The sequence below is a fragment of the Arachis hypogaea genome, chromosome 6 (genome assembly GCF_003086295.3).
Source record: "Arachis hypogaea cultivar Tifrunner chromosome 6, arahy.Tifrunner.gnm2.J5K5, whole genome shotgun sequence".
NCBI classification, from domain to species: Eukaryota; Viridiplantae; Streptophyta; class Magnoliopsida; order Fabales; family Fabaceae; genus Arachis; species Arachis hypogaea.
Window position 1 is genome coordinate 3,921,079 of NC_092041.1, and position 12,537 is coordinate 3,933,615.

Consider the following 12,537-nt stretch of genomic DNA (forward strand, 5'->3'; position numbering starts at 1 on the left):
AACTCCGCATATGTTACACTTGCGGTACATAGCCGGTCCCAAGCCCGAATAAAGGAGGAGGGTTGTGTTAGGTCTTCGGCAACCAACATAAAAATATAGCCGAACCCCCATGACATGAATCAAAGACATTATTGCGCTAAAGCTAGGTCGTTGTCTGGAAGTAACACGCCGTATGGCTCGAGTACGGTGTCAAAGTAAGAGCCGCTGCATCGATGTTCGGATGTAATGTTAAATGAGTAAGGGTTCTCACGTTTTCGTGAACGGACAAGGGTAAATAAGCTAGTTCACAAAGTAAAAGGTAAAGGTCGAAGTGACAGAAGATTGAGATTTGGGACATGGAACATAGGCACTCTAACAGGAAAGTCCATGGAGGTGGTGGACACCATGACAAGGAGAAAGATTAATATTATGTGCCTACAAGAAACGAAATGGGTTGGTGCAAAGGCTACGGAGTTGGATACTTCTGGTTTCAAACTTTGGTATACAGGAAAGGTGAAGAATAGGAATGGGGTTGAAATTATTGTGGATAAGCAGTGGAAGAAGGACGTAGTGGATGTCAAAAGGATGGGAGATTAGATCATCTCTATAAAACTTGTGGTGGAGGGAGGTACTTTCCATGTGATTAGCGCCTATGCACCGCAAGTGGGTTCGGACGAACAATACAAGATAAGGTTTTGGGAGGATCTAGAGAGTTTGGTTCAAGGCATACCTTTGGGAGATAACATTTTCTTAGGAGGAGATTTAAACGGCCATGTTGGGAGAGAAGTGAATGGATATGGGAGTTTTCACGGAGGCCATAATTTCGGGGTGATCAATGCCGAGGGTAAAACTATTTTGGACTTTTCCTCAACCTTTGATCTTCTCATTGCAAATACATGTTTCAAAAAGAGAGACGAATATCTTATAACCTATAAGAGTGGCATGACAAGTTCTCAAATCGACTTCTTCTTGTTGAGGAGAGTCGACCGGAAATTTTGCATCAACTGTAAAATTATCCCGGGAGAGAGTTTGACAACACAACATAGGGTGCTCGTCATAGATTTTTGCGTTGAGTAAAAGTTAAGGAAAAGACATCATACCAAGAACCCAAAGACGAGGTGGTAGCAGATGAAAAGTGAGGAATAAAGAAGCTTCCTAAGACGGGTAGGAGAAGAGGAAAAATGGGATGGGAATGGAAGCACGGAAGAGATGTGGAGGGAGATGGCAGAAGTTATTAGAAGAACAGCAAAAGAAAGTTTTGGTGAATCTAAAGGAATATGACCAAGAGATAAGGAGTCCTGGTGGTGGAATGCGAGTATACAAGAAAAGATAAAGATAAAAAGGGAATGCTTTAAAGAGTGGTCTTTATGCCACAATACAGATAATTGGAAAAAATATAAGGCGGCTAAGAAAGAGACAAAAGTGGCTGTAAGTGAAGCAAGAACAAGAGCATATGAGGGTCTCTACCAGTCTTTGGGCACGAAAGAAGGAGAAAAATGTATATATAGAATCGCAAAGAGCAGGGAAAGAAGAACGAGAGATTTGGATAAGGTTAAGTGCATAAAGGATAAGGATGGAGAGGTGTTGGCTCAAGAGGAGAAGATTAATGAAAGGTGGAAGAGCTACTTCTACGAGTTATTTAATGAGGGACAGAAGACTATTTCGAGCCTTGGTCGATTATGCACAAGGGAAGAAGATCAAAACTTTGACTACTATCGAAGGATTCGAGAATTCGAGGTAAAAGATGCTCTAAAGCAGATGAAAAATGGCAGGGCAGTAGGACCTGATAATATCCCGATTGAGGTTTGGAAGGGTCTTGGAGAAAAAGGCATCAACTGGTTAACCAAGCTTTTTAATGAGATTTTAAGGTCAAAGAAGATGCATGATGAGTGGAGAAAGAGCACATTGGTACCTATCTACAAGAATAAGGGGGATATACAAAGTTACGAAAACTATAGAGGGATTAAGCTTATGAGTCATACTATGAAGTTATGGGAAAGGGTGATAGAACGGAGGTTGAGAAAAGAGACACAAGTAACAGAGAACCAATTTGGATTTATGCCAGGCAGATCTACCACTGAAGCGATATACCTATTAAGAAGGATGATGGAGAGGTGTCGTAGTAATAAAAGGGATCTACATATGGTGTTTATTGATTTGGAAAAAGCGTATGATAGGGTATCAAGGGAGGTCTTATGGAAGGTTTTAGAAAAGAGGAGAGTAAGGATCGCATATATTCGGACAATTAAAGACATGTATAATGGGGCCACAACTAGTGTGAAGACTCAAGGTGGTGTGACAGAGGAATTCCCCATTGGTATAGGATTGCACCAGGGATCATCCTTAAGTCCATATCTTTTCACATTAGTCTTGGAAGTACTCACAGAGCACATCCAAGAGCCTGTGCCATGGTGTATGCTTTTTGCCGATGATATCGTCCTTATGGGAGAGTTAAGGGAAGACCTAAATAAGAAGTTGGAGTTATGGAGAGAAGCTTTAGAAGTGTATGGTCTGCGCATAAGCTGTAGCAAGACGGAATATATGAAATGTAAGTTCAGTTTGAGAAGGGAAAACCCCAATATAGAGGTGAAGATTGGAGAAAACATCCTATGAAAAGTTAAAAGTTTTAAGTATCTTGGGTGCATCATACAGGATAATGGAGAGATTGAACATGATGTAAATCATAGGATCCAAGCAGGTTGGTCAAAATGGCGGAGTGCATCTGGTTTTATATGTGACAAAAAAGTGCATCTAAAACTTAAAGGTAAATTCTATCGCACCGCTATAAGACCGACTATGCTGTATGGTACAGAGTGTTGGGCGGCTAAAGGGAGCACGAACATAAGTTGAGTGTGGCAGAGATGAAGATGTTGAGATGGATGAGTAGTCATACGCGATTGGATAAAATAAGGAATAAAGATATAAGGGAGAGAGTTGGAGTAGCACCATTGTGGAAAAGATGGTTGAATCGCATCTCAGGTAGTTTGGACATGTGAGAAGAAGACCGATAGAATATCCAGTCAGGAGGGTGGATGAGATGGAAGATGGACATATGGCGAAAGGCAGAGGAAGACCTAAGAAGACCATCCATGAGGTGGTCAAACGAGATCTACATGTAAACGGTCTCTCTGTAAACATGATATATGACAGAGCACAATGACGTCGTTTGATTCATGTAGCCGACCCCATTTAGTGGGACAAGGCTTTGTTGTTGTTGTTGTTTCAGCTACTTTTTTTTCTTCTTTTTCATCATCATCTTCCTTTTTTTTCTTATTCATCTTTTTTTTCTTGTTTTACTTTCTTAAGTATTTTTTTATTTTACTCTCTTAACAATAATAAAAATAAAAAAAATCAAACAAAAAAAAATCCAAAATTAATTACTATAAAAATAAAAATAATATCCAAAATTAATGCTATTGGAGTTGCTCTTACAATCACCTTCTCAATGAAGACTAAGGCAACTCCATCGTTAAGCATGCATTCTACAAAGGCATCACTTTTTTCGACACTGGTTATATATATGATGCTAATGCTAACGAACTCTTGCTCGCCAAGGTGTACTACTAGGATTTTTATACTTTTAGGATTTTTTTTTTCATGGATAGATGTTTTGCTGACAGAAGTATTCATATAGACGTTTTAGAGTAGTTGTCACCTTATATTTGTAGTTCGACAACAATTATTATGAGTATACAAATATTATTTATATACTAAAATTAGATATTATATATTTTTATATAAATAATATTATTTAATTTATTTTTATATATTTATATTTTAATATATATTTTTAGAAGAGAAGGGACTGAGTATAAAAATATTTATAGAAATAATAATTTAGGGTGGTCAATACCGAAGATAAAATTATTTTATATTTTTTTAATTTTTGACCTTTTTATCGCAAATATATGTTTTAAAAACAAAGATGAACATCTTATAACTTATATGAGTGATATGACAAGTTCTCAAATCGACTTCTTCTTATTGAGGAGAGTCGATCGAAAATTTTGCATTAATTATAAAATTATTTAAGAGAAAGTTTAACAACACAACATAAGATGTTCGTCATAGATTTTCGCGTTGAATAAAAGTTGAGAAAAAGACATCATATGAAGAACCCAAAGATGAGGTAGTAACAAATGAAAAGTGAGGAACAAAAAAGCTTACTAAGACGGGTAAGAGAAGAGACAAAGTGGGAAGGGGATGGAAGCACAGAAGAGATCAAATATGGAAGGAGATGACAGAAGTTATTAGAAGAACAACAAAAGAAAATTTTGGTGAATCTGGAGGGATAGAATCAAGAGACAAGGAGCCATGGTGGTAGAATGCGAGTGTATAAAAAAAGATAAAGGCAAAAAAAAAGTGGTTTAAAGAGTGGTTTTTGTGCCGCAACGCAGATAATTGGAAAAAATATAAGACAACTAAGAAAGAAACAAAAGTGGCTGTAAGTGAAGCAAGAACAAGAGTATATGAGGGTCTCTACCAGTCTTTATGCACGAAAGATGGAGAAAAATGTAGAGTGAATACCCCACCCGATCCCTGACAATTATCTCGAAAAGACAACGAGGCTCTCAAAAAAAAAAAAACACCCAATCCGGCCCCTAATATTTTTTTTTGGGACTGATTAGCTCATGTGCCAAAAAAAAACCAACATTAACTTTTTTTGGCTCAGGGGCTAATCAGTCCTATAAAAGCAAATCTCAGGGGCCGGGTTGGTATTTTTTTTGTCAAGGGCCTTGTTGTCTTTCGAGGTAATTGTCAGGGGCTATTTTGGGTTTTTCTCAAAAAAATGTATATATAGAATCGCAAAGGGCCATGAAAAAAGAACAAGAGATTTGAATTAGGTTAAGTGCATAAAGAATAAAGATAGAGATGTTTTGGATCAAAATGAGAAGATCAATGAAAGGTGAAATGAGTTACTTCTACGAGTTATTTAATGAAGGACAGAAGACACTTTCGAGCCTTGGTCTTTTATTTACGAGGAAAGAAAATCAAAACTTCGACTACTATCAAATGGTTCGAGATTTCGAGGTAAAAGAGGTTCTAAATCAAACGAAAAATGGAAGGGCAGTAGGACTCGATAATATTTCGATTGAAGTTTGGAAGGGCCTTAAAGAGAAAGAAATCAGTTAGTTAATCAAGCTTTTTAATAAGATTTTAAGGTCAAAGAAGATGTCATATGAGTAGAGAAAGAACACCTTGATACCTATCTACAAGAATAAGGAGATATATAGAGTTGCAGAAACTATAAAGAGATCAAACTCATGAGTCATACCATAAAGTTTTAGAAAAAAGTGATAGAATAGAGGCTGAGACAAGAGACACAAGTAACAGAGAACTAGTTTGATTTTATGCCAGGCAAATTCATCACTGAAGCTACATACCTGTTAAGAAAGATGATAGAGAGATATCGTAGTAATAAAAGAAATCTACATATGGTATTATTGATTTGGAAAAAGCGTACGATACGGTATCAAGGGAGGTCTTATGGAAGATTTTGGAAAGGAAGAGAGTAATAATCGCATATATTCGTGCAATTAAAGACATGTATGATGAGGCTACAACTAGTATGACGACTTAAAGTAGTGTGACAGAGAAATTTTCTACTAGTATAGGATTACACTAGGAATAATCTTTAAGTCCATACCTTTTTCACATTAGTCTTGAAAGTACTCACAGAGCATATCCAAGAGCTTATTTTTTGCCAATAATATCTTCCTTATAGGAGAGTTAAGGAAAGACCTAAATAAAAAGTTGAATTTATGGAGAGAAATTCTAGAAGTATATAACCTGCGTCTAAGCCGTAACAAGACGGAATATATGGAATGTAAGTTCGGCTGCCGAAAGAAAAATTCCTAATATAGAGGTGAATATTGGAGAAAACATCTTACGAAAAGTTAAAAGTTTTAAGTATTTCGGGTGCATCATACAGGATAATGGAGAGATTAAATAGGATGTAAATCATAGGATTCAAATAAGTTGGTCAAAATGACAGAGTGCGTCTGATCTCATATGTGACAAAAAAATGCCTTTAAAACTTAAAGGTAAATTCTATCACATTGCTATCAGACCAACTATGCTTTATGGTACAGAGTGTTGGGTGATCAAAGAGGAACACAAACATAAGTTAAGTGTGGTAGAAATGAAGACGTTGAGATAGATGAATAGTCATACGCGATTGGATAGAATAAGGAACGAAGATATAAGAGAGAGAGATAGTTAAAGTAGCACCTATTATGGAAAAGATGGTAGAATCGCGTCTCAAGTGGTTTGGACATGTGAAAAGAAGACCGATAGAACAGACAGTCAGGATGGTGAATGAGATGGAAGATGGATAAGGGGTGAAAGGCAGAGAAAGACCATCCATAAAGTGGTCAAACGAGATTTACATGTAAACAATTTCTTTGTAAATATAATATATGATAGAAGTCAATAGCATTGTTTGATCCATAGAGCTAATCCCACCTAATGGAACAAGACTTTGTTATTGTTATAACTGATTTTGTTCTACACCTAAAGTTTGGCCTTTTAAAGTTAGACTTTGCTAATTTGCATGTCAAGGGCACACCAGACTATGTGCGGTCATGTTGTGTATACCTTTTTATTTTCAATATTCTCCTCACTTAAACAGAAGCTAAGTGGCTGTTCAAAATGGAAATGCTTTTGTCCACGTAATTTTGTTCCTTTCCCCTTAGGTCAGGAATTTATGTTAACCCACTTGGCAACTTTGGCATCAAAGAATATAACAAGATTTTTAGACAAGATTGTGAGACACAGGTATTAAATAGTTCCTTTTCAACCCAAAATAGAGAAAGACATATGCTCTTGGAAATGCTCTTAGCTGCATGCTGTTATTGCACGTAAAGGAATCAGAGTACCCTCTTCATGACATGACACTGAATTGATATAATGTAATTTTTCATTTTTAATACTCGAATTCAATATCTGTAATTAAGAAACCAAAGTATTTACCATCATAAAACATGCTTTAATTCTCTTATTCATACTGGTATTATACGAAATTTATACAATATATACACATCAATACTAGGTGGAGAAAAAATAATCACATTACTCTAAACATGATTAACAACCTACTCATACACTATAACACCCCTGATAACCTACTGATACATTTTTTTCACTTTATTTACATAGTTTCTAGTTTCTACAATATCTTCCCTTTTTCCATCCTAATTTTAAGATCAGAACTGAAATAGTTTCAAGCTAGAGAGTAATCTTCTTCTTCTCTTCGGAGCCTTTGTTGTCTTGCAATGAAAGCTTCAATGATGCAGCGAAACTCTTCATTGCTCATGGTATCTTCAGGGTATGAAGCTCTTTCTTCTTCTTCTTCCTCCTCCCTATTAGAAGCATGTTCAATAGCTTTGATTCTCTTATCTGTCTCACACCTTCGTAGATCGCCATGTCGTTGTTCATCGCGATTCTCACGGTGAAAAATCTCTGTTTGACACCTTCTATATTTCTTCATCTCCAAGCAATTATTCACTTCCCCTGTTTTCATGCTCTGTTTCTCTACATCACACTTGTTATTTCCAGCATCAATTCCTTTGCTCCTTAAGCCGAAATTCGCTTCTTTTCTTGAAAAGATTCCATTATTTTCTTCGTGTTTCACCATGTTTCTATTGATTCTTTTATTCTTTGTGCTATCCTCACTTTTTATTCCCTCCTTTTCTTGATTCTTGATGTCTTCTATGGGATCCTCTGTTTCTATCCCCTGTTTTGCTCTGTTTATTAGGTTTTGTTGTTGAACTCTCTGTTTCTTTGTTGCATTATGAAGAACTTCTTGGTAAAGATCGTTCTCCGAATCGTTTCTTCTAGAGCCTTGAGCCGAAAACTGTCCCGACCGAGCGAAAAGAGCGATGATTATTGCGTTTCCAATGAGGAAAACGAACCGAGGATTGTTAACAAATATGGACAAGTCCCTAAAGTACTCACTCGAGGTCTTAACTGCAACCGGGAGGTGTAGAGAGAGCCTTGAGATCAAAACTAGAACAATACACACCTCAAGGAAGCGTAATATGCCTGTGATCCTTCCAAGCTTTCGATTCTTAAGGATCGCGTTGGCTTTCTCGGCTTGAAGATTATGGAAACTGAATGAATCCATTGCTCCAAGGGTGTTAAGAGTTATGTGAATTGTTTTGTTAACAGAGAAGTAACTTATTTTTTTATTCTTTTAAATATTTCTCACTCAAAGGGAAATGGAAGCTTGTGAATAGAAGTGATACTAAACATGTATTTGAAAGCATAGAACAAAGAAATCACTGCAGCGGTTCTTGCACTTCGAAGCATAGAAACAAAAGAAACAGAGTGAGTCAGTGATGGAGTGAGTGAAACAAAGCTCCTCTGTTTTTTTTTTTTGTTGGAAGACGGTTTTTTTAGTTCCTCTTGTTTACTCTTATTTATAGGGTGGAAATGGAATCTTATCTTTCTTTTTTGTTTGAAGAAAAAAAATATTTCTTTAACTTTTTTTGGTGTGTAATTATTTTGCAATTCATTATTTAAGTATTTTAAGATGGAATATGGTTTTTATTAGAAGTATGAGACTATGAGTCATATTTTAATTTAGAGTGATAAAACATTAAATTTCAAGTGAATACTGAATACACAAAATAATTATGTTATGTGTACGTAAAAAATTAACTATTAAATTAATAATTTATATAAAATATATATTAAAATATAAATGTTAGAAGTATATAAATTAATACATATATTTATACAAAAATATATAATAAATAATTTAGTTATTGATTTTTAGTGTAGATAATATACACATAATATAATATTTTTGTCCATAAAAAAATCAATCATTTTATTTCTAACTTATTAAATCTTTTTTTAAAAAAATATATTTTTTCCTTCTCAATATTCCTTTATCTACTTTAGCTTCACTTTTTGGTGTTTTATCAAGGTGTCTCCTTTATTGACAATAAGTCATGCACTAAACTAGATTAGTGGCATATCCACATTCCACATAATAAAGTTTTAAAGATGTTATTAAAGAGAATTGTTAAAATTTATAAAACCATCATTAAAAAGCTATAATTTTTTTATTTTTTAATAATAATATTTTACAATTAAGGATCTGAACAAGTGCTCTTAGCACTTCTTAACAAAAAGTTTTAATGTATACCTAGTGTGAACAAGACAATCTTTGGTTTAAAAAAAAAAAAGAGAAAAAGAAAATTATCTTTACTAACTATTATTGAGTTAGTCACCTACTTTGGTAAAGGTATGCTTTAAGTTAATGGAGATAGATTCTTCTAAACAATCCAACATAGCAAAGAGAATAATATTATTTCAATACTAAATTAGTACGGTTTTTAATATAGATATTATAACAACTAAAGACACAGAATCATGATTTTGCTTGCCACTATCATTATATTATATTTGTGTTTTTTATTATATAAATAAGATTATTGAAAATTATTTATGAAAAAAAGTATAGAATATTTAATCGAATGATAATGCACTTTGTTTTCTTGATTGCAAAGTGTTGAACCTAATTAGGGGCCAATCAACAGCACGTGAAACTTCTTCATGCTACAAGATCAAAATTAAAGTAATACTAAAAAGGAAAAGCTATACAATTTACATTTTACAAATACAAGTTGATCTAAGTACAATATATTTGTTAAAAGCCTCTTTTGGAAGCATTGCAAAGTTAAAAACTTTCATGTCTTTAAAATTGAGTCTATATTGTGATTTTGGTCTACACATTATTTTCCACTTCACCCAATACATCTTTTGTTCATTATCTTTTTATCCTCACCAAAATTACATAATAGCTTTTTGAATCTCTTTTAATAGAGTGTCTGGTAACTTGAAACAGCTTAAAGTGTAAATCGGAATTGTTGTTGCGACAACTTTAATTAAAATTTTCCTACCAACAGAAGACAAGAGAGACATTTTCCATAGCTGGAGTTTCTGGTTTACTTTGTCTTTGATATAGTTAAAAGTAACTCTTTTGACCTCTGAATCACTGCTGGGAGTCCCAGATACTTATTCTGATTCTCCACATGAGACACTAGGAGAATATTAACTAGGTGATCTTGAGTAGGTCCTGGGGTATTCCTACAAAAGAACACAGATGATTTATTCATGTTCAGCATTTCGCAGCTTACTTCCTCATATGTCTTCAGTATTCTGATAAGATTGTGACAATCTTCCTCAGAGACTTGGCAGAAAAAGGATGGAATCATCTGCAAAACATAGATGACTGAGTCTTGGGCAACTGTGATTTAGTCTCAATTCAAAAAATTTGTGTCTCTGTTCTCCTCTGTGGAGCAGATGGGATAATCCATCTGCACAAAAAAGGAATAGATATGGGGAGAAGGGGTCGCCTTGTCGCAATCCCCTACATGGTTTGAAAAAACCATGAGGTTGTCCATCCACAGTAACAGAGTAAGAAACCGTCATCACACATTCCTTGATCCAGTTAATCTATTTGTTGCAAAATCAAAATTTTCTCATTATCTCCCAGAGAAAAGACCATTCAACCCTATCATACGCTTTACTCATATCCAGTTTCAAAAGCCAAATCATACTGACCAAATCTCTTATTCTTTAGAAAGTGCATAAATTCATGTGCTATCAGAACATTATTACTAATCAAACGATCCTTGATAAAAGCACTTTGAGAATTACTAATAACTCTGTTCATGACCAACTGTAGTCTATGCACCAGAATTTTAGAAATAATTTTCTAGAAAATACTACTAAGACTTATGGGCCTAATATGTGTCATTGAGGTAGTATTTTCAATCTTCGGAATAAGACAGATATTTGTATGATTAAAAGCTTTTAAAAGTTTACCTCCAGCAAAGAAGCTCTTGACCGCTTGTACCACATCCTCCTTAATTGTTTCCTAGAAGAAGTGAAAAAACTTGGCTGTGAAATCATCATCACCAGGGACTGAGAATAGGTTTATAGAAAAAGTAGCAGCTTTAACCTCTTATTCTGTGACTGGTCTGGTTAACATACGGTTGGTGGTAGCGTTGATCTTAGGTGGAATATCACACATTTCTTCTGTGGGGTCCTTCGGTTCACTGGTTGAGAATAGTTTTGTGAAATAATTCTGAGCAATAAAAGCTATTCCCTCTGTATCCGTTGCTATATGCCCCTCTTCATCCTCTAACATATGGATCTTATTCTTACGTTTCCTTGTCTTAAACTTAGAATGAAAGAATTTAGTGTTGCAGTCCCCAATTAAAGCATTGAACTCTTGATTTTTCTTTCTAGTACCTCTCTTCCATTTCTAATTCATCTTCTATTTCTGCCTCCAAACACTGGATTATCACTGGATTAGCTTGATCAACTTTTTCTTTCTCATTTTTTAATCGGCCCTTTAACTCAGAGATTCTGCTTTGGGAATTGGAGTTAGAGTGTTACTGCCACACCACCAACTTGTGTCTGCATAGCTTGAGTTTTTCAACTAGTCTAAACATGGAAGACCCTATATTTGTATGTTTCCAACAACTCTTTATCAAATTCACTGACGATTGGATTTTTGACGGTTTAGAATTTCACAAATGAAATCTCGTTGAAGTATAGTCTCTAAACCAACAATAATCCTCTCATACAAAAATTTGTTTGTCACAAGTACAAACCCCTAAAATCTATAAACCGAAATATTTAAACCTCGGGTCGTCTCTCAAAGGACTTGCAGGGTAGTGTTCTTGTTATTGGTTATGGATTTATTTATTTTGGGGGTTTTAGATGAGAAAAATGAATAGTAAATGGTAAGAAAACTTTATTAACAAAATGGTCTTGGCAAGATTTGGTTGTCAAGGGTCTTCATCATTATCACTAGCCACAAGTATGGTAGTTGCAAGGATTAATCCCACTTAGTCATCCTTAAATCAATTAACAAAGGAAAGTCAAGTGAGTTATATCAATCCTAGTCCATAAGTCCTAGCTTTCCACTAATTGGATTAATGAAGGCTAGAGTTAATGGCTATCGACTAGCAATCAATTGGACACTAGTGACTCAAGAAATCCTAAGTTACCTTCTCAAGCCAAGAACATAAAATCCTACTCTAACATCCTCTCAAGCATTTCATCAAACACTTGGAGGGTAATGAAAGAAAGCATTTTTATTTGTAAGAATAAAAGGAATCAACAACCAACAATTACAAAGAATTAACAAAACAACAATCAACAACATCACAATCACATGAATTATCTCAAATTGCATTATTAAAAGGAAACAAAAGAACAAGAATATCTCAATTACAAAACCTAGAGACAAAATAAGAGAAATTACAACAAGAGGATAGGGATAGAAAGAAGAACCAAAGTGTAGCAATCACCACTTGAAGGTAGAAGTAGAAGGAGACTTGAATTAAACCTAGAACTATGAGATCCTAATCTAACCCTAATTCCTAATCCTAGAGAGAAGTGAGAGCTTCTCTCTCTAAAACTAACTCTAACTCCTAAAACTAAGCTAATGATCAAAAGTATCTAAAGTATATTGATTCCCCTTCAATACTTGACTTAAATAGCATCAGAAATGAGTTGGATTGGGCCCACATG

General features: G+C 34.8%; 1 protein-coding gene across 1 annotated transcript; it reads right to left on the minus strand.

Annotated features, from left to right (window-relative positions):
* Positions 1–6,946: 6,946 nt before the first annotated feature.
* Positions 6,947–8,373, minus strand: LOC112695430 (uncharacterized). Its single transcript, XM_025747773.3, has one exon. The coding sequence runs from the start codon at positions 8,102–8,104 to the stop codon at positions 7,202–7,204; it is 903 nt and encodes a 300-aa protein (XP_025603558.1). The 5' UTR covers positions 8,105–8,373; the 3' UTR covers positions 6,947–7,201.
* Between the last annotated feature and the right edge of the window lie 4,164 nt (positions 8,374–12,537).